The sequence below is a fragment of the Bos javanicus genome, chromosome 3 (genome assembly GCF_032452875.1).
Source record: "Bos javanicus breed banteng chromosome 3, ARS-OSU_banteng_1.0, whole genome shotgun sequence".
Taxonomy (NCBI): Eukaryota; Metazoa; Chordata; class Mammalia; order Artiodactyla; family Bovidae; genus Bos; species Bos javanicus.
Window position 1 is genome coordinate 67419557 of NC_083870.1, and position 23404 is coordinate 67442960.

The 23404-nt window shown below is 40.7% G+C and overlaps 1 protein-coding gene across 3 annotated transcripts in view; it reads right to left on the bottom strand.

Annotated features, from left to right (window-relative positions):
* Window positions 1-23404, bottom strand: part of AK5 (adenylate kinase 5) — a 269511-nt gene that overhangs the window by 105919 nt on the left and 140188 nt on the right. For all 3 annotated transcript variants that reach the window (XM_061411538.1, XM_061411541.1, XM_061411540.1), the window contains one exon: window positions 16724-16800. In XM_061411538.1, coding sequence (XP_061267522.1) covers window positions 16724-16800 — 77 coding nt within the window. The remainder of the gene's footprint in view (window positions 1-16723; window positions 16801-23404) is intronic.

Below are 23404 nucleotides of genomic sequence, written 5' to 3' on the forward strand. Positions count from 1 at the left end.
GGAGGGCATGGCAACCCACTCCAGCATTCTTGCGTGGAGAATCCCATGGACAGAAGAGCCTGGAGGGTGACCCAACTGAAGTGACTGAGCACAACAGCACACAGTAGGTGTTCATGTCAGTCCCGATCGCCCAGTTCACCCCATTCTCCCTTTTCCCCTTGGGTCCACATGATTGTTCTCTACATCTGTGTGTCTGTATCTGCTTTGGAAGGAGGTTCATCTGTAGAAAGGGCACTACTTTAAAACAGTTTTACCCATACAACCTAACAGGTTTTGACTTAGTATAATATTTCTTAATCTAGAAGCTGAATATAACTATGGAAGTTCTTTTTGAAATTCACACACACATTAAAGTCTGTTGTTTGTTCTGACCAGGGAATGTGGCATTGTGACTTTAGTCCATAAGTCTATTTTGGTCTTGACACTGTCCCTGCCGCAGTACAGTAGACACAAAAGAAGTACAAGACAGGGACCCACATGGCCTACTGTGTCAGGTGCTTTTACACAGATCATCTCTTTAATCCAAATAGCCTCAGGGTATTATGCCCATTTTTACAGATGAAGAAACTCACCCATAGGTATGCTCCTGAATTTGAACTAGGTCTGTCTGGCTCCACAGTCATGCTCTTTCTCATAATGGATGCATGTAGGAGACATGCAGGGAGTAATGTGAGTCAGCGCATAGTGAAATACAAAATTACGTATCAAGTGTAAGACAGGGTATAAACCTCAAGTGCTTTGGGTGTTCAGTGGGATAGGCAAGAAATGAATGTTTACTCTAATTATTAGAGAAGGAAGAAGAAGCAGGATTTGAAATGATCCTTGTAGGATTGCTAGGATCAACTATTCTTTTTAATAAAGAGCTGGTTTGAATTTGTGACAGAGTTATATTTTTAAAGAAGACAAATGTACTTCCACTTCTTCTGGGCTTTGCCCCCTGTCATCTGTCCACTTCCCTTTCTATTCTTGGTCTACCATCTCTTACACTGCTAATTCTCTGATCTGTTAGTGTCAATAAATTTGGTAAAACTCCATTATTGTATGAAGTGAACTATGGACAATTCCTGTGCCTTGTGGGAGTTCCACAGTTTCCTCTGTATCTTTAGGGCCAAGAAGAGTGTCTGGCACCTCTGGGACACCAAACTAACATTTGCTAAATAAATGGAAAAAGTTAAGAGGATCACTTGGTCAAAACAAAGTTCCAGGCACTAATGTCTAATGGGCTGTCAGATGCTATATGAGTCCAATCTTGTTAGGTTTCCTTAATTCATTCTTTGAGGGATTACGCAATATTTCAGTCCTCTACTTGCTTCAAATCTTGGACTCTTAACAGATGGTTTTGCCTCATCAACGTCCTACCATTTAACATTCAAATCCACACTCCTATCTGATCGATATTCATGCATGTGGTCCCTCTTCTAACACCAGTCTCTCCACCTGTGCTTTTTTTTCTTTGTAAATTTTATTTTTGATGTATTTATTTATGGTTGCACTTCATTGCAGCACTCGAACTCTCAGCCGCAGCATGTGGGATCTAGTTCCCCCACTAGGAACTGACCTGGTCCACCTGCAGTGAGAGTGCAGAGTCTTAACCACGGGACCACCAGGCAAGTTCCACTCCATCTGTGCTCTAAAACCCTGTGCTTTAGTTCCGCCCGCATTCAGAGGAGGCTCCCCCTCTCTTGTCTATTCTCCAGCTCATGAATGAGTGGATCCATTCTCCGAGTTTTTAAACACGTTCAAGTGTCTTCTATTACAAACAAACAAGACAGCCTCCCCCAGTAGCTCTTTGGAAGGCCAACAGTGTCTTCCAGGTTTCTATATACAATGGCCATTTTCCATCCTCCCTTTTCTTAATCTTCGAATCAATATTTAACACTGTCTGCTCTTTGAAATACTGTTCTCTTTGGCTTTTAGAGGACCACATTCTGCTGATTTTGCTCCTGTCTCATTAACAACTTTTTTCACATCTTTTTTGCTGCCTCTTCTTGCTCTACCTGGAGAATCCCATGGACAGAGGAGCCTGGCAGGCTACAGTCTTTGGGGTCTCAGAGAATCCAACACAACTGAATGACTTTCACTTCACTTCCCCTACTCAGCCTTTCAATTTACTCATTGCTCAGCTCTAGATCCTCTTCTCTTCTCAATTCTGTTCTTTTTCTCTAAGTATCTCATCTCCACTTAGTTTCAAGCTCTACCTATATTCAGAAGCTCACAAATTTATATGCCCAGCCCAGATTTTCCCTCCAAGCACCATACCTGTGTTTTTAATTCTTCACTTGAATTCTCTACTTGGGTACATCAAAGCACTTAAACTTAGCATATCTAACTAAAATTACACTCATGCTCTTTCCTTATAGAACTGGTGTTTTCTTAGTGTTTTTTCTCAGTGAAAGTCACCACCCAGCTGCACTAGTTAAAAATGCAGGCATCATCTTCAACAGCTCATTCCCCCTTGGCTCTCATATCCATCCCAACCTGAAATCATGTTGATTTTACCTGACAAATGCTTCTTAGATTCATCGCTTTCTGTCCACCTCCTCCAGTATTCCACTGTAAGGGACCATTCGTGATCTCTTGTCTGGATCACTGAGCGTTCCCTTAGACTTCCTAGATCCATTCTTGCCTTCCTCCAAAGTGTTCTTCACATCGCAGTGAGAACAATCTTTTTTTAAAAAACACATAAAATGTTAACATGCCCTTCTCTACCCCAGACAAAACAAAACAACTCTTTAGTGCTTCCTTCAATTGCTCTTAGGATAAAATCAAAACACCTACTCGCTCTAGTGGTAAAGAATCTGCTGCCAGGGCAGGAGACATAAGAGATGTAGGTTCAATTACTGGGTCGGTTCAATCCCCTGGAGAAGGAAATGGCAACCCACTCCAGTATTCTTGCCTGGAGAATTCCATAGACAGAGGAGGCTGGTGGGCTATGGTCCACGGGATTGCAAAGAGTCGGACATGACTGAAACGACTTAGCACAGCCCAGCATGTGCTCTACAAAGTCCCACTCTGCAGGCTCATCTCACACCCACTTCCCCTTTACGATCTAGTCACACTGGCCTTCCAGATGCCATGCTTCTTTCTGCTTATACAGGCTATTCCCCTGTACTCCTCAAACTTTCCAATTCTTTCACTTTCTCACACATACCTGGGACCTCTTAGCTCATCTTTCAGATCTTAACTCAAGCATTGCTAAGCTTCTCCTCACCTTACTGACCACATCTACATGCTACACCATTTACTTAATATTTTAAGTTTATTTTATACTGAAGTATAGTTGATTACCAATGTTGTATTTGTTTCAGGTGTACAGCAAAGTGATTCCATTATACATATATATTTATACATACTTCTTAAAATTCTTTTCCCATTTAGGTTGTTACAGAGCATTGAGCAGAGTTTCCTGTGTTATACAGTAGGGTCCTTGCTGGTTATCTATTTAATTATTTAAAATTATTTATTTATTTGGTTACACTGGGTCTTCGTTGTTGCATACAGGCTTTCTCTAGTTGCAGTAAGCAGGTCTACTCTTTGTCGTGATGCGTGGGCTCTCATTGTCCTGGTCTCTTGTTGCATAGCATGGGCTGTAAGCATGCAGGCTTTATCACAGGCTCTAGAGCACAGTTGCAGTAGTTGTGGTGCATGCTCTGTGGCATGTGGAATTTTCCCAGAGCAGGGATTGATCCCACATCGCCTGCACTGGCAGGTGGATTCCTATCCATTGTGTCACCAGGGAAGTCCTTGGTTATCTATTTCAAGTGTAGTTTGTACATGTCAATCCTAAACTCCCAATCCACCCCCTCCCAACCCTTCCCCCAAGTTTATTCTCTGTGTGTGAGTCTGTTTCTGTTTTGTAAATAATTTCAAATGTATCTTTTTTTTTTTTTTTAGATTCAGCATATAAGTGATATCATATTATATTTGTCTTTCTCTGACTTACTTCACTTAGTATGATAATCTCCAGGTCCATTCACGTTTCTGAAAATGGCATTACTTCATTTTTTTTTTATGACTGAGTAATACTCATTGTATATATGTACCACAACTTCCTTATCCATTCATCTGTCAATGAACATTTAAGTTGCTTCTGTGTCTTGGATATTGTAAATAGAACTGCAATGAACACTGGGGTGCATGTATTCTTCTGGATGGTGTTTTATTCCAGGTAAATGTCTAGGAGTGGGACGGCTGGATCATAAGGAGCTCTGTTTTTAGTTCTTAAGGAATCTCCATATTGTTCTCCATAGTGGCTGTACCAATTTACATTCCCACCAACAGTATAGAAGGGTTCCCTTTTCTCCACACCCTCTCCAGCGTTTATTGTTTGTAGAATTTTTGACGATGGCCATTCTGATTTGTGTGAGGTGGTATCTTGCCGGGAGCCACCACGGGAAGTCCCACCCATGACAAAGGTCATGCAGAGAGGACCTGACAGGCAAAAGCAGATCAGGACTCGAGGGATTCCTTGGACCTGCTCGAGCACCTACCCCAAAACCAAAATCTGTCTGTCTACTGTTTACTATATTATGCTTTTCACCAACTCTTTTGACATTAGTAGGGGGCTATCCCTGGCCACCTTTCTCTGAACAAAATCAATTTAGGGTTGTAATTAATAAATCTCCTGGGCTTGAAAGTATTTCAATTCTAACCCTCTGTTAGCATTTTAGCTTGCTTGGCAGGTTTATCCATACCCTTGCAACTAACGCACATAATTGCTCACAACTCCTCATCCATGAAAGGCACGGGAAGCTTAAACATTCTAAAAGTTCTAATGAGTGTAGAGCCCTTTGAGGGATGAAAAATTATTAGAATAGATAGTACTGGTGAAGGGCTTCATTATTGGGCCAATGCTTGCTGCCAAGTTCCCATATCCCTTATCCATTGTGCAACTGGGAGTGCGTTAGTTAATGTAGTTGGAATGTAAGAAAAACAAGTAGTAGCCTTGGTATTAACCACATCAGACCTTTGAGCTAATAAGTTCTTTCTTTGTTGTGACCCACTGCACCTTTGCTCTGTGAGAATGTAACTTTATTTAGTACTTTCTGAGGCTGGGAGAAATAAAGAAAAAACACTTTAAGGGAAAACAAGTTTTCTGGCTGATCATCCTTTATCAGAAAAGAGTCATGAAATGTTAACAGGCCACAGGGCCAGACATAACATAAGACCTTTGTTTATGAAAAGGTGTGCAGAAAATGTCCTGGTTTCGATAAAGGTAAAATTGATGGAATGTTGAGCTGACTCTGTATTTTTTACTTTGAGAAATGTGTAACTCAGAGGATAAAAGTTCCTTTTGAAAATAAAGCTGTGGATCCCACTTCACCAGAGCTCTGGTCTCTGTGTCTTTCTTTCTCTCTCTCTCTTGTCTGTCTTTCTTTCTCTCTCTCTCTTTTTTCTCAGGCAGATTCTTTGGAACACAGAGGCTCTCTGAGTTCACTTTTTTGCCCAGGCTTCTAAGACCCAATCAGGAAGGCGTCCTGCATCTTCATCCAGGGGAGAGGGTGTCCTGCGTCTTCACCCCACTGAGAGGGCGCCTGTGGCCTCCGTGAACAGAGCAAGTCCCGTGCCAGGGGCTTTATTGGCTTTCTGTGTAAACCAAGGAATATCAGCCTCCTTTTTTCTCTTTATTCTTTCTCCTTTATTCTCTTATCGTTTGACCCCAGGCCATCAGGTTCCAGTTCATTATAAGACCTGTGTTATCTCTATCGCTGACACCGTCCTTCCTGAGGGTATCCCTGGATCCTGCTGGGGCTGGACCCCCTCTCCAGCATTTATTGTTTGTAGAATTTTTGATGATGGCCATTCTGATTTGTGTGAGGTGCTATCTCATAGTTTTGACTTGCATTTCTCTAATAACTAGTGATGTTGAGAATCATTTCATATGCCTCTTGGCCAGCCTCCTTTGGAAAAATGTCTATTTAGGACTTTAGTCCATTTTTTGACTGGGTTGTTTGTGTTTTTGATATTGAGCCACATGAGCTATTTGTAAGTTTTGGAGATTAACCCATTGTTGCTTACATCATTTGCAAATATTTTCTCCCATTCTGTGGGTTGTCTTCTCAGTTTTTTTTTTTTAATGGTTTATTTTGCTGTGCAAAAGTTTTTGAGTTTAATTAGGTTCCATTTTTTTAGTTTGTTTCTATTTCCATTACTCTTTGTTGTTCAGCCCCTCAGCCGTGTCTGACTCTTTTCAACCCCATGGACTGCAGCACGCCAAGCTTCCCTGTCCTTCACCATCTCCCAGAGCTTACTCAAACTCATGTCCATTGAATTGGTGATATTAACCAAACATCTTGTCCTCTGTGATCCCCTTCTCATCCTGCTTTCAATCATTCCCAGCATCAGGATGTTTTCAAATGAGTCGGCCCTTCGCATTAGGTGCCCAAAGTATTAGAGCTTCAGCCTCAGCATAAGTTCCTCCAATGAATATTCTGGATTGATTTCCTTTAGCATTGACTGTTTCAACCTCCTTGCAGTCCAAGGGACTCCCAAGAGTCTTCTCCAACACCACAGTTAAAAAGCATCAGTTCTTTGGCACTCAGCCTTCTTTATGGTCCAACTATCACATCCATACATGGGCACTGGAAAAACCACAGTTTTGACTATATGAAACTTTGTCAGTAGGAGACAAATTGAAAGAGATATTGCTGTGACTTATGTCAAAGAGTGTTCTGCTTATGTATTTCTCTAAGGGTTTTATAGTCTCTGGTCTTACATTTATATCTTTAATCCAGTTTGAGTTTATTTTTGTGTATGGTATTAAAAATGTTCAAATTTAATTCTTTTTAACATATAGCCTTCCAGTTTTCCTAGTAAAATTTATTGTAGAGACTGTCTTTTCTCCATTGCATGGTCTTGCCTTCCATGTCAGACATTAATTGACCATAGGTGTGTGGGGAATATTTCTGGGATTTTTAGGAAAGATATAAACATCTGAATGCAGAGTTCCAAAGAATAGCAAGAAGAGATAAGAAAGCCTTCCTCAGCAATCAATGCAAAGAAATAGAGGAAAATGACAGAATGGGAAAGAATAGAGATCTCTTCAAGAAAATCAGAGATACCAAAGGAACATTTCATGCAAAGATGAGCTCGATAAAGGACAGAAATGGTATGGACCTAACAGAAGCAGAAGATATTAAGAAGAGATGGCAAGAATGCACAGAAGAACTGTACAAAAAAGATCTTCATGACCCAGATAATCACGATGGTGTGATCACTGACCTAGAGCCAGACATCCTGGAATGTGAAGTCAAGTGAGCCTTAGAAAGCATCACTACGAACAAAGCTAGGAGGTGATGGAATTCCAGTTGAGCTATTTCAAATCCTGAAAGATGATGCTGTGAAAGTACTGCACTCAGTACGCCAGCAAATTTGGAAAACTCAGCAGTGGCCACAGGACTGGAAAAGTCAGTTTTCATTCCAATCCCAAAGAAAGGCAATGCCAAAGAATGCTCAAACTACCGCACAATTGCACTCATCTCACACGCTAGTGAAGTAATGCTCAAAATTCTCCAAGCCAGGCTTCAGCAATATGTGAACCGTGAACTTCCTGATGTTCAAGCTAGTTTTAGAAAAGGCAGAGGAACCAGAGACCAAATTTTCAACATCTGCTGGATCATGGAAAAAGCAAGAGAGTTCCAGAAAAACATCTACTTCTTCTTTATTGACTATGCCAAAGCCTTTGACTGTGTGGTTCACAATAAACTGTGGAAAATTCTTTGAGATGGGAATACCAGGCCACCTGATCTGCCTCTTGAGCAATCTGTATGCAGGTCAGGAAGCAACAGTTAGAACTGGACATGGAACAACAGACTGGTTCCAAATAGGAAAAGGAGTTCATCAAGGCTGTATATTGTCACCCTGCTTATTTAACTTATATGCAGAGTACATCATGAGAAACGCTGGACTGGAAGAAGCACAAACTGGAATCAAAATTGCCGGGAGAAATATCAGTAACCTCAGATACGCAGATAACACCACCCTTATGGCAGAAAGTGAAGAGGAACTCAGAAGCCTCTTGATGAAAGTGAAAGTGGAGAGTGAAAAAGTTGGCTTAAAGCTCAACATTCAGAAAATGAAGATCACGGCATCCAGTCCCACCACTTCATGGGAAATAGATGGGGAAACAGTGGAAACCGTGTCAGACTTTATTTTTCTGGACTCCAAAATCACTACAGATGGTGACTTCAGCGATGAAATTAAAAGACGCTTACTCCTTGGAAGGAAAGTTATGACCAACCTAGATAGCATATTCAAAAGCAGAGACATTCCTTTGCCAGCAAAGGTCCGTCTAGTCAAGGCTATGGTTTTTCCTGTGGTCATGTATGGATGTGAGAGTTGGACTGTGAAGAAGGCTGAGCGCCGAAGAATTGATGCTTTTGAACTGTAGTGTTGGAGAAGACTCTTGAGAGTCCCTTGGACTGCAAGGAGATCCAACCAGTCCATTCTGAAGGAGATCAGCCCTGGGATTTCTTTGGAAGGAATGATGCTCAAGCTGAAACTCCAGTACTTTGGCCACCTCATGCGAAGAGTTGACTCATTGGAAAAGACTCTGATGCTGGGAGGGATTGGGGGCAGGAGGAGAAGGGGACGCCAGAGGATGAGATGGCTGGATGGCATCACTGACTCGATGGATGTGAGTCTGAGTGAACTCTGGGAGTTGGTGATGGACAGGGAGGCCTGGGGTGCTGTGCTTTATGGGGTCGCAAAGAGTCAGACACGACTGAGCGACTGATCTGATCTGATCTGATTGACCTATATTCCTGTTTTTGTGCCAGTACCATACTGTTTTGATGACTGTAGATTTGTAGTATAGTCCAAAGTCAGGGAGCTGATTCTTCCAGCTCAATTTTTCTTTCTCAAGATTGCCTTGGCTTTTTGGGGTCAATTTGTGTCTCCATACAATTTTAAGATATTTTAAATTTAGTTCTGTGAAAAATGCCAGTGGTAATTTGATAGGGATTGCACTGAATCTGTAGATTGCCTTTTGTAGTATAATCATTTTGACAATATTGATTCTTCCAACCAAGAACATGATATATCTCTCCATCTGTTTGTGTCATCTTTTATTTCTTTCATCAGTGTCTTATAGTTTTCTAAGTCTTTCGCCTCCTTAGGTAGTTTTTTTCCTAGGTATTTTATTCTTTTTGATGTGATGGTAAATGGGATTGTTTCCTTAATTACTCTTTCTGATCTTTCATTGTTAGTGTATAGAAATGCAAAAGATTTCTTTGTATTAGTTTTGTATTCTGCAACTTGAGCAAATTCATTGATGAGCTCTCCTAGTGTTCTGGTAGCATCTTGAGGATATTCTATGTATAGTATCATGTCATCTGCAAACAATAAAAGTTTTACTTCTTTTTCAGTTTGGATTCCATTTACTTCTCTTTTTGTCTCTGACTGCTATGTTTAGGACTTCCAAAACTATATTGAATAAAAGTGGTAAGAGTGGACATTCTTGTCCTGTTCCTGATCTTAGAGGAAATGTTTTCAGCTTTTCACAGTTCAGTATGATGTTAACTGTAGGTTTGTCATATATGGCCTTTATTATGTTGAGGTAGGTTCCCTCTGTGCCCACTTTCTGAAGAGGTTTTTTTTTTATCATAAATGGCTGTTGAATTTTGTCAAAAGCTTTTCCTGCATCTATTGAGATGATCATATAATTTTCATTTTTCAACTTGTTGATGTGGTGTGTCACACTGATTGGTTTGTGGATACTGAAAAATTCTTGCATCCCTGGGATAAATCCCACTGATCACACACATGGCACTATGTACTTCTCCCAAACACTTAGCATAGTTTTGATTTTCTACTTATGTGATTATTCTATTATCTATTTCTACCTGTAAGAGCAATGAGAGTAGGAACGGTATCTTCTTTTGCTCACTGTATATTTTCAGTAACTCACATAAGAGTCTGGCACATCAAATATTCTCTATATGAGTTGAATGAATAAGTAAATTAAAAAAGGTGAAGTCATGGGCTTAGCTGAAACAGTTGTGTGGTGTGAGAAGAGGGACCCTCCCACTCCTGACACAGCCTTTAAGTCATCTGGATGGTTTTTAAACAGAATGACTATGTAACAGTGTTAAACATATTCTTCCTTCCTTGAAAGCTGGCATTAAACAAACAATGAAAAAAGGAACTGGGTGAACATACTATTTTAAAGGGAGGGCAGAGTAAGAAAAACCATGCTGGGGGAAGGAGGTAAAGAAATAATGGCCACAGAGGTGGTATTAAACCAAGGCACCCAAGTGTTTTGAGAAAGCAGAAATGCAAGCTAGTGTCTTGAGCCCCAGACATTGTAGGAACTAGGAAATGTTCTCCTGACTTGGCAGTAATGAGATGACTTCTAAAGCTCTCTTAGGGGAACAAATAGGCAGAAGCTGGCTTATAGGACAGAATGGGAGGTGAGAGCATAGAAGCAGGGGAGCTGACTTCTCTTTCGCCAGATTTAGTGCTGAAGGAAAGGGTAGAGGAAAGACAGTATCCTATGTGGCCTTTCTATGACATTTGGCAATGTTAATGGCCTTCTTTCTTCGAAGTGGGGGTGAGGGGTGGGTTGGTAGATAGATAAAAAAGATACTCTGAAGATGAGAGCTTTTAGAAAGACAAAGCAGTACCAGTTAATGGAGCAAAGTTCTAGAGCAGATGGAAAGAATGGGACCAAAGGCTTGGGCAAATGATGAGTCTAGAAACACTCTGTTGTTAGCAGCATATACACTATGAATTGGTTACATCTTCTTGGAGTATTGACCCCATTATCATCATGTACCACTCTTCTTTATCCCTGATAACTTTTCTTGCTTTGAAATTTGCCCTGTCTGAAATTAATATAGCTATTTTTGCTTTCTTTTATTTAGTGCTAACAATATACATCTTTCTCTATTCCTTTTTGTTAATCTATATGCACCTTTATATTTAAGATAAGTTTCTTGCAGATAGCATGTGGGCTTCCCTGTGGCTCAGCGGTAAATTTAGAATCTGCCTGCAATAAAGGAGACGCAGGTTTGGTCCTTTGGTTGGGAATATCCCCTGGAGAAGGAAATGGCAACCCACTCCAGTATGCTTGCCTGGAAAATTCCATGGACAGAGGAACCTGGCGGGCTACAGTCTGTGGGGATGTAGTAGAGTCAGACATGACTTAGTGACTGAACAATAATGACGAAGACAGCATGTGGTTGGGTCTTTTTTTGATCGATTTTGAAAATCTCTGTCTTTTAATTGGAGTATTTAGATCACTGATATTTAAAGTGTCTGCTGATATAGCTGGATTATCATCTAGCATTTGTTACTATTTTCTATTTATTGCCCATGTTCTTTGCTTCTTCTTTTAATCTCCAAACTTTTTCTGCCTTTGTATCTTTAGTTAAGTATTTTATATGATTCCATTTTCTCTCCTTCCTTAACATATAAATTATGTTTCTTTTTAAACTTTTTTTAAAAAAGGTGGTTGCTCTAGAATTTGCAATAGCCATTTAAACTAATCCAAATCCACTTTCAAATAAGCAGACAGTACAAGTACCTTATAATAACAAAATATTCCTCATTCCTCCCTTCCATCCTTTGTTGTCATCATTTCACTAATACACATACATAATAAAATACACTGTGGCTATTATTGTTTTTAACACGTCATTATCTGTTAGATCAATTAAGAATAAGAAAAATAAGTTTTTATTTTACTTTCACTTATTCATTCTCTGATACTTTTCCTTTCTTTATGTAGATCTGAATTTCTGACCTATATTATTTTCTTTCTCTCTAAAGAACTTCTTTTTAGCATTTCTTGCAAGGCAGATCTACTGGTAACAAATTGCCTCAAATTCTGTCTGAGATAGTTTTTATTTCTCTTTCATTTTTGGAGGATAATTTCACAGGATACTAAAGCCTAGGCTTTTTTTTTTTTTCCTTTCAACACTTGAAGTAGAAAAACTAGAAATCATTTTTTTGACTTTTCAAAAAATGGACATTTTTTGAGCACTATTGTGTATTGGTTGAGTGACAGGAGAGCAGAACACAATGCAAAAGGATATTTGAACACAGGGGCTCGTGGGTCCCCCAAGAAGGTGAACCTGACATGGAAGGAGAAGGGCTTCCTCAAGGAGGAGTGTGGTCCTGATGGACCATGAGTAGAGGTTAGCCGGCACGGGGGTGATGGGCTGCAGAAGCTTGCACATAGAAGAAAGAGACCTCACAAAGCACAGCCCCCACTTAGGGGCACTGCAAATGGCTTGGTGTGGCTGGCACATGCAGTGTGTTTTGGTGATTGGCAAGGGATGAGTTTGGGGAAGGAGGTGATGGTCAGGCTAATTTGAAAGTTCCCATGTATACTGATAAGAGTTCTGATTTAATTCTGACATCAATGAAGAGCCATAAAGAGTTTTAAGCAGTGAGATATGCTGACTGACTTGGCTTTTAAGCAAGATGATTTTCGTGGGTGAGGAGCCTAGGGAAGGGAGACTGGTTCGGACACTGTCTCAGCGGTCCTGGGGAAGAAGGGTGAGGGTGTGAACCAGGGCAGTGGCAGAGGAACTGGAGAGGGAAGGAGTGATGTCTGCACAGGAAAATGCACCGGCTGACCAGCTTTCTGATCACCCTGATGTAGGGAGGGAGAAAAAGGAAGGAGACTAGGAAGACGCCCTTGTCTCTGGCTTGGGCAGCTGGGAGGGTGGTGGTACCATTCACAGAAATAGGGGAAACAGAAGGAAGAACAGATTTTGTGGGGGAAGACAGTGAGTTCAGTTTTGGACGTTCTGAGTGTGAGATGCACGTGGGAAATCCAACCAGTGCTGTTTAGCAGGCAGACGTAGGCGTTGGAAGCTCACCAGGGGACTCTGAATGAAGCTGAAATCATGCCTGTGGTCAAGCTGCTCAAAGGATAACACATGCAGTGAGGAGCGAAGGTTCTCTTTGCCAGGATACCAGAGATGCTCACATTGAAGTAATGCACCAACGGAGCAGTGTTCACAAGAAAACCAAGAAAGAGTGGACCAAGAAGTGAGAGAAGTGTGAGAGAGAGAACAGTGGGGGCAAGAGCTTTGCAGTCCAGGCTGGCTTGGCACTCACTAAACACTTAAGTAAGCTCCGTTTTTCAACTTCCTTAGACATAGGCAGAGTCAGTGACAGGGGATGTCTCATGATCGTGGGAGGAAGAAATATGCAATTAAGAGCAGGTTTCCGCCACTCCCCGCCAACCCACGCTTTTCCCCTTCTAATCCATGGTCCCTTCGGATGTCTCTCTGGAAGGAAAACACTCAAATTTTGATGGTTTTTGTTTTTGTTTTAAGAAGGTAAGCTCCATTAGTTTGCTATTCTTTCCTTTTTACAAAAAAAAAAAAAAAAATTTATGGCATGCTGAATCTTAGTTCCCTGACCAGAGGCTGAGCCCATGCCCCTTGCTGTGGAAGCATGGAGTCTCAACCACTGGATCACCAGCGAAGTCCCTTGAGTTTTATTTGTTACTATAGCAGAGCCTCACCTATCTTTCCTGATCCTGGCTCTGCAGTTGGACAGCTGTGTTGGAATTCTGTCTTTACCTCTTGCGAGGTGTGTGACTTTAAGTAAACTTCTGAATTCCTCTGGGCTACAGTTTCCTTATGAGTGAAATTGGGATAATGATATCAATCTCATGTAACTGTCTCAGGATAAAATGTAATAAATGTGAAGCATTTAGAACAGTATTAAATACTATAGAAATGTTAGAAGCTAGTAGGACAGTGTCAAGAAGTGGAGATGGTTTATAGTCATGGTCAGCAACTTATGCTGCTGCTGCTAAGTCGCTTCAGTAGTGTCAGACTCTGCATGACCCCATAGACAGCAGCCCACAAGCTTCCCCGTCCCTGGGATTCTCCAGGCAAGAATACTTGAGTGGGTTGCCATTTCCTTCTCCAATGCATGCATGCATGCTAAGTCGCTTAAATCATGACCAACTCTGTGTGACCCTATGGACAGCAGCCCACCAGGCTCCTCCATCCACAGGATTTTCCAGGCAAGAATACTTGAGTGGGTTGCCATTTCCTTCTCCACAGCAACCTATGGCCACAGGCTAAATCCACTCTGCTGACTGTAAACAGTGTCTTCATTAAGAAAAGGTTTTACATTTTCAAATAGTCAAAATAAATCACAAGAAAATATGTGGAATTCAAATTTCAGTGACCATAAATAAAGTTTTACTGGAACACAGCCACACTTTTGTTTAAGTAGAGTTGTGGCTGCTTCTGCACTACTGTCACAGGAGTGGATCAAAGGCAGCAAAGGTCAAGAAAGATAATGAAAAAGCGTTAACTGGAATTGGCAATGGATTGTCAGTGACTTTGATAATGGCTTTATTTGGAATGTGAAAGCATAAACTAGCTTTTGGTGCCAGACTGATCATAGTTTGATTCCTGACTCTACTGCTTGTTAGTTATGTGGTCTTGGGAAGTCAGTTAAGCTTTCTGAGTTTTAGTTTAACAGAGCTACCTTCTTAAGTTATTGGAAAGAATAGCAATGATGTATGTAAACCATAAAGCATAGCATCTGACTTATTGGAGGTACTCAGAAAAGGCAAGCACCTGATTTATTGTATCTGTTGCCCCTCCCCCCCAAACTGCTATTAGGTAATGCCTTTTCACTTTTAATGTTTTATTTTTGTCCTTAGTATTTTGTGTTCTCTATGTTTTACATTATATGCCAAGTCTTTGCTCAAATCTCACCTCTTTAATGAGATCATCCTAGTTAATATTGACTATCCTAGTTAATACTGTAATCTGTCCCTACTCCAGCATTCCTGACCTTCCTACCTTGTTCTATTTTTTTTTCCTTCTCATAGCACATATCAATCTAGGATATTTACTAATTTACTAACATGTTTCTTGTATACTATCTTGCCCACCTGGATGGACGCTCCTTGTCTGTTTTATACGATTAGATGTGCTGAAATAGTACCTGGCACATAGTAGGTGCTCTATTGATATTTGCTAAATGAAAAAAGAATAGTGAGGGTTATTCTTTTTTTCCTGTTCAGGATACAATGTGCTCCTTCAATCTGGGGACTTGTCTTTTCTCATCTCTGTAAAATTCTCAACCATTATCTGTTAACACGAAGCTCTACTCCCTCCACTCTATCCTCCTTCTGGAACTCCTTTTAGAACATGTTGACCCAATCATTCCATCCTCAGTGTCTCCCAAGTTCTTTCTTTGACAAGAAGAACTCTCTTTTAGCTCTTTGTTTTATTCTAAGGAAATTTCCTCAGCTCTAGCATTGTCTCTTTTTAGCTGTGTCTAGTCTACAACCTGTTCATTGAATTTTTATTGCAATGACACTATTTTTTTGTGCCTAGAATTTCTATTTCTTCCTCACTATTCCTTCTTGCCTCTTGCTTTCCATTCTTTCCCATTCTTGTTTCAAGACTTCTAATCTTCCCTTTATCTCTTTGGACATTTTAAATATTCCTTGATTAAGATTTCTTTCAGATTTTTCTGTTCTGTCTAGTCCTTGGGGTGTGAACCCTTCATTTGTTTAATCAGCTGGATTTCATGCTATGGTTCATTTCTTGGTGCGGTGTATAACTTTAGATGGTGAGCTCATTTTTATAGTGGTTGTTTGGCATTTGCCTCTGCTGAGATCTTAAGAGTTAGCAACTTAAAAGGCTCCAAAAATTCATCACTGAATGGCCTGTCTTTGGAGACTGAGGATGGCGGGTGGCAGAGTGCAGGTTTAGGGAAACTGCCCTGAGTTCACAAGCTCCACTGTGAAACTATTTGTGTAACTGCATGCAAATTACTCTTGGAGTCTTAATTCTCTTATCTATGAAATAAAGATAGTAATTCCTATTTCCTAGAGATGTTGTGGGGAATTAGCGAGATAATCAAGTTAAGGAACTTAGCCCAATGTTTAGTATGTATGAAGTGCTTAATAAATGCTAAAAGATATTTTAAATACTTGTCAATATCGTCTCCTTGCTTTGTGATGTAAGGGAAGAAACTTAAAGCCTGTGAAAATAGTTTCTGAATACGTATGTGAAACAGAGAAACAGCCATTACGTTTGGACACTGGTCAGATCTATTTCATTAATTTGTGACATGTATTAGTTGAAAATGGGGGAAAAATCCAGGAGAACATGCCCACTTGGCTTTCAGCCACTGCAGAAGAGCATTGGTGAGAGGTGGATGAAGTTTCAGACAAGATGCTTTTTAAAAAATAAGGCCTAATTAGAGAGTCAGATCATTTGCCAACTATTTTGGATCATTAAAACAGGGCAGGAAGAAGAGTTCTTGTGCTGAGAAAAAAATGACCCAGATAAATTTCTTATCCAAATAGAAAATATATGTGACTTCTTGGCTGTGTTGTCCTTGGTCAGCAGTCCCTTTTAAAGGTTAGAAAAAGAAAGCAGGGCCCCGAGTCTGTAGGCAGTGGTTAGTAAATACTGGGCTTATAATTGGGAAGAATGACATACAGACAAATTCTTGGGCAAGAGAACCTCGCGTAGCCTTACTTCTAGCTCATATAACTTCTGACCACAGATCTTCCCTTAATTAATTGCCACTTTGAATCTGTGGATAAAAGAGGGTTAGAGGGCCAAAGTTGATGAATAAAAGCTGTATGATTTATCATGGAACAGATTATTAGTTATCTGTAATCATTTCACAGAATAATTTGTAATTCTAATTTTCATGAAACACTTATAAAGACCAAAATTAAAAACATTTAAATAGACAAATATTTTTAGATTTTAATTACCTGATCTTCATAATCAGATCCTGTATCAATGATCTCTCCAGTGTCCAACATCATTGAAGGATCAAGGTCACTTGAACCTAAGATTAGGAAAACAAATGTTACCTGATGGATGGAGGTTGTCTCTGCATGTTTCTAAAGTAAACTCTCTCCCACGAGGTTTCCATATTGTCCTTCTGATTATATTAAATTCTCCAATATTTTTAACTCTTCCCATCTGCCAGGCACTGTCTGGTCTGCAGATGGAAAATGTAGCTGTAACTGGGCAGGATCCTACAGGGCCTTCCCAAGACAGACCCTTCCTCCTTATCCTCTGCTCTGGCTTCTCTCTGAAGTACCTAAATATTAGTATCTGATGCACATTTCCTGAGTTGTTTTACAGATGCTAAAATCACCACCAAATGGAAGAAATTAACTACTTGATGATTGTGAGCATGTAGCCCCCAGACCTACTGTTGCCTAAGGATTGATAATGTTAACCACTGTAACATCACCCAGTTACCTCACCATCAACCAATCAGAGAACTGGGGATGAGTTGATCACATATGCTGAGATGCCCCTCCCTCATCTGGACTTTAAAAATGCTTGGCTGAAACCCATAGAGGAGTTCGACTTTTTGAGCACTACCTGTCCTGAACTCCTTGTTTATCACCTTGCAAATAACATGGCACTTTCCTTCACCACAAACCAGTGTTGGTAGATTGGCTTTACTGCACTGGGGGCAGCAGACCCAAGTTTGGTTTGATAACAGATATCTAGACACTGTCTCTACCCTTAAGAAGACAGTGATCTTGTAGAGAAGATTAACTTGACAACAGCAAGGTTCAGAGACCAAAAGGAAAAAGCTACTAATTCTGACTAGTAGTGGAGGAGGTGATGAGGTAGGATTCTTCACAAGGAACTAGTTTGTAAGCCCAGACTATGAGGGTGAATAAGGGTTGTCCAGGAGGAGAAGTGGTTTAGGGGTGTGCAACAGTGACTGAGGAGGAAGGAACAGGAGCAAAATACAGTGGGAGTAGAGCAAAGGGTTCCAGAAAAAGAAGGGCTGAGTTTGCTCACTTCATGAGAACCTGATGAGCTTTTCTTCCAGCCCTTGGATCACGTTAGTCCCTGAAAGTGGGAAAAATCAGGTTAACTTAATCTGTTAATACAGAGTTTCTACCCCCAGGTACTACAGGTTATACTGAATTACTTATCCATTAATGACCAAGGCTTACACTTAGGCCAGCAATTTTCATAATGGGGCTCCTGAAGCACACTTGAGTTATCATCCTCATCTAACAAGCCTTTCCTGCTGGGCAATCTATATTACCTAACTAGCCAGAAAGACAGAATTCAGTGCTGCCCATGAAATGCTACGGACCTGTGAAGAAACCAACCACTCTGCTTCACTGTAAACTTGCCCTTGCAAAATAACTCTTGTTCAGAACATGCAATGAGTAATGTTAAATGAAGATGAATTTCTTAAAAAAAAAGTGTCAAGCATCTCACACACTTCTCAGATATAGACCTCTCCTAGAGATGCTACTTCCGTATTTTCTTTTAGAAAAAGAACCAAGGTATGTCCCCACACAGTCTTTCCTCATTTCTTCTTCTCTTCTCATCATTACCCCTGCTGTTCACAGAATTGACTACTAGCCCACCATCAAATCAACTAAATACTAAACAGGAACACGATAGTTTATTGTGTCTGTAATTAAAAAAAAACTGAAGTACAATAAAGATTTTCAAAATGAAGAAGGTTGACCCATCAAATCATTTTGGAAAGGAACCGTAGAGCTGCCGCATATAGTTGAATAAATATGTACTCCTCAATTCTTGGTGATACCCTTGGCAACACGAGTGTTAAAGTGCCTGTAGGGGTGATATGGAAACTTTAATTATATATATGATTTTTAAGTAGAAGATGTAATTTTCCTATCTTTGTTCTTTAAGCATTTTTCAAATAAAAATTTTGTAAGGTGTATCTTAGGGCCAAACTACTTGGTGTCTCAGGGTCCAGCTGGAAGACCAGTTTGCACTTTAGTGTTGGGAGGCAGTAAAGAGCTCAGGAATAAAATGTATACTTCTCTCTGATAGGATCATAGACATTTTAGAATTTAATATTTCACAGAATTCTACTCTGTCACTTTAGAAAAGAGGAAAATGAGCTGTGGAGAAGTTACATAGCTTGGCCAAGGTCATGCAGAAAGTGAGTGAGATGAAGGGAAGTCACAGCTCCCATTTCTAACACAGGCTCCTGACTCCAAGTTGCAAGCAGACACAATCCCAGAGGTTGTGTATACATGATCTTCTATTAAAGTGCTCTACAGGGGAGGACCCGGAGGAGTGTGCTGTCCCTTCTACATTCTGAGAAAACAGAAACAGTGAGTGATTGATGATGAGATGGGTCACTGAGTGGCTGCAGAAATGGAAGAATGGAAAGTGGAATAAAGGGGTGTCTCTCCAGCTCGTGAAGGTCAAGGTGGCTGCTACTGACAGCTTTGTTAAAGGCAATGCCGACTTTAATTAGCTTTTGTTACTTCCACAACATGGAAATGATTCACCACTGACTAGTGGAAGTGGGGATAAGTATTTAGATGATGCCCTCCCCTTAGACTTTAAAGTGGTTCCTTTGAAATGAGCAACATGACCTGAACACAGAGGCTCACTGAATAGTTAGCTGCTTCCGTTCCTGTGTCCTACTTATTTAATTAGAAACTGTTATTTTAGTTGTTTTAATAAACTACAACATGAAAGGGTCTTAAACAACCCAGTCAACAGAGATGTCACACATTAATATTTGAAAATGGAACAAGATTATTAGAAAACTAGCTTCATCAATGGGACAATGAACAGTCTTTGTTTAAAAAATAAACAACTCCTGCTCATAAGGAAGAAAAGATTGGTTTTCCTAATAAAATGTTTTTAACAGAAATGTTACTGTGTCATCAAGGGATGGAATTTCTTGACGTGTTGTTGCTCTTGGAAACAGTACTAATAGATCATTGAAGGCAATAGACAGGATGTCATTATCTGCTCAGATAATGATTGAATAGCTTTCATTTTCTTTTACTACTGGTTGCTTGGTTTGCTGAAAATGGTACCTTTAATAATAGTTTAAGGCTTGACATACAAAATAGGGAGGTAAATATAACCATATGTACACACTTTGCATCTTTCACTGGACAATTTAACACATAAAACAACTACAATGATCTTAATACTCAAAAAAGACAGCAAAATCAGGACATTTTGTAAAAGGGGTAGTATGGCTTTCTTTTCCCCATAATTCGAATTTCTAAATTACTTTTCAGATTTAAAAATATCCTTCCCATAGATAACAAAGGTGTGAGCTGAAATAGAACCCCCCAGGATCACTCACTGTCACTACTTTTAGATGTAGAACAGTCTTTGGAAATGTTGTCCCCTTAAATTTAATTGAGAAGAAGATACATTGGCTTCAGAGGTACTGGAAGGCTAAACATACTGTGTTCTGGGACAATGGTAAAGATGTTTTCCCTCTTAGTGGATCTTCAATCTGAAGTTTTGGGAAGACCCTCCTCTCAGTTTGAGTACCAAATAGAGGGAACCTCCTGCAAGACTGGGATTTCTGGGCACTGATGGGAATCTGTAGATAAAAGTTCCTCTAACACTTCTCTGAAAGCCAAAGAATCGATGATTTTAAATTTTGGTGCTGAAGATTGTTGAGACTCCCTTGAACAGCAAAGAGATCATAGCAGTCAATCCTAAAGGAAATCAACCCTAAATATTCATTGGAAGGACTGATGCTGAAGCTGAAGCTCCAATACTTTGACCACCTAATGCGAAGAACTGGCTCATTGGAAAAGACCCTGATGCTGGGAAAGACTGAAGGTGGGAGGAGAAGGAGGAGACAAACGATAAGATGGTTGGATGGCATACCGATTCAAGGGACATGAGTTAGAGCAAACTCTGTGAGACAGTGAAGGACAGGAAAGCCTGGCATGCTGCAGTCCGTGGAGTTGCAAAGAGTCAGACATGACAGCAACTGAACAACAACAATGAAAAGATCAGGTATGTTAACTAGTTGGACCACAGTAATCATTTTATGAATCAAATCATCATGTATATATATATCAGTTCAGTCTCTCAGTCGTGTCCAACTCTTTGAGACCCCATGAATCACAGCACGCCAGGCCTCCCTGTCCATCACCAACTCCCAGAGTTCACCCAAACTCACATCCATCAAGTCAGTGATGCTATCCAGCCATCTCATCCTCTGTTGTCCCCTTCTCCTCCTGCCCCCAATCCCTCCCAGCATCAGAGTCTTTTCCAATGAGTCAGCTCCTCGCACGAGGTGGCCAAAGTACTGGAGTTTCAGCTTTAGCATCATTCCCTCCAAAGAAATCCCAGGGCTGATCTCCTTCAGAATGGACTGGTTGGATCTCCTTGCAGTCCAAGGGACTCTCAAGAGTCTCCTCCAACACCACAGTTCAAAAGCATCAATTCTTTGGTGCTCAGCCTTCTTCACAGTCCAACTCTCACATCCATACATGACCATAGGAAAAACCACAGCCTTGACTAGACAGACCTTTGTTGGCAAAGGAATGTCTCTGCTTTTGAATATGCTATGTAGGTTGGTCATAACTTTCCTTCCAAGGAGTAAGCGTCTTTTAATTTCATGGCTGCAGTCACCATCTGCAGTGATTTTGGAGCCCCAAAATTAAAGTCTGACACTGTTTCCACTGTTTCCCCATCTATTTCCCATGAAGTGATGGGACCGGATATATATATATATATATATATATATATATATATATACATACAATTTTTTACTTAAAAAATTTAAAGGAATTGAAAGTCATTCACACTTCATCATTGGAAGTGATATGGGAGCTGTGGAGCAGCTGAGATTATGTAAAGAGAGGATTCAGAGAGAAGGAAAGAGCCAAGGCACAAGACCTGGGGACTGATGAGTCACAGAGCAGAACCCATGGACATGTTTTCTTTAATTCACTGAGTCACTGATGTTTATCAGCTGGGAGATTTTACCTACTGGTGCAGGCTTCTGATTTCTCTGGAAAGAGAGAAGGATCCAGAAACACTGGTCCATTCTTTAATGGTAACAATAGTCTGATCTAATCCCTTGAATCTATTTGTCATTTCCACTGTATAATCATAAGGGATTTTATTTAGGTCATACCTGAATGGTCTAGTGGTTTTCCCTACTTTCTTCAATTTCAGTCTGAATTTGGCAATGAGGAGTTCATGATCTGAGCCACAGTCAGCTCCCAGTCTTGTTTTTGCTGACTGAATAGAGCTTCTCCATCTTTAGCTGCAAAGAATATAATCAATCTGATTTCGGTATTGACCATCTGGTGATGTCCTTGTGTAGAGTCTTGTGTTGTTGGAAGAGAGTGTCTGCTCTGACAAGTGCATCTCTTGGCAAAACTCTATTAGCCTTTGCCCTGCTTCATTTTCTACTCCAAGGCCAAATTTTCCTCTTACTCCAGTTATTTCTTGACTTCCTACTTTTGCATTCCAGTCCCCCATAATGAAAAGGACATCTTTTTGGGGTGTTAGTTCTAGAAGGTTTTGTAGGTCTTCATAGAACCATTCAACTTCAGCTTCTTCAGCATTACTAGTCGGGGCATAGACTTGGATTACTGTGATAATGAATGGTTTGCCTTGGAAATGAACAGAGATTGTTCTGTCATTTTTGAGATTGCATCCAAGTACTGCATTTCAGACTCTTTTGTTGACTATGATGGCTACTCTATTTCTTCTAAGGGATTCTTGCCGACAGTAGTAGATACAATGGTCATCTGAGTTAAATTCATCCATCCAGACGGAGGGGGAAACTGGGTCTTGTTCTGATGGGCGGGGCCATGCTCAGTAAATTTTTAATCCAAAGCTATGGTTTTTCCAGTAGACATGTATGAATGTGATAGTTGGACTATAAAGAAAGCTGAGCACCAAAGAATTGATGCTTTTGAACTGTGGTGTTGGAGAAGACTCTTGAGAGTCCCTTGGACTGCAAGGCGATCCAACCAGTCCATCCTAAAGGAAATAAATCCTGAATATTCATTGGAAGGACTGATGCTGAAGCTGAAATTCCAATACTTTGGCCACCTGATGTGAAGAACAGACTCATTGGAAAAGACCCTGATGTTGGAAAAGATTGAAGGTGGGAGGAGAAGGGGACAACAGAGGATGAGATGGTTGGATGGCATCACCGACTCAATGGACATGAGTTTGAGTAAACTCCAGGGGTTGGTGATGGATAGGGAGGCCTGGCGTGCTGCAGTCCATAGGGTCGCAAAGAGTCGGACACAACTGAGCAACTGAACTGAACAATAGTCTGGGGCTGTGAAGTGGCAGCCTCTGGTAAGGATAGGTTTATTTCCAGTTTACCACAGGCTCTCCTGGGAACACTTCACTCACCAGGGCTGTGACAGATAGAAGGGGTTTACTCTAAGGCTGAGTAGAGGTCTTGTATGTTTTCAGCAGTCTTGGGAATGGAGGGGGGTTAGGGAGTTGTGGCTGTGAACACAGACCTCTCTGTTCATAAGCTCAGAGCTGTAGGAAGGCAGGAGGGGCCCCTGGAAACCCCTGCTATGGGGGTTTCTTGGTGCACTCTACCAAGGGGACCTGAAGAGGATGAAGACAGAATTTACTGAATGTACTTTATACAGCACAGCTACATCACTGTAGGATGAGGC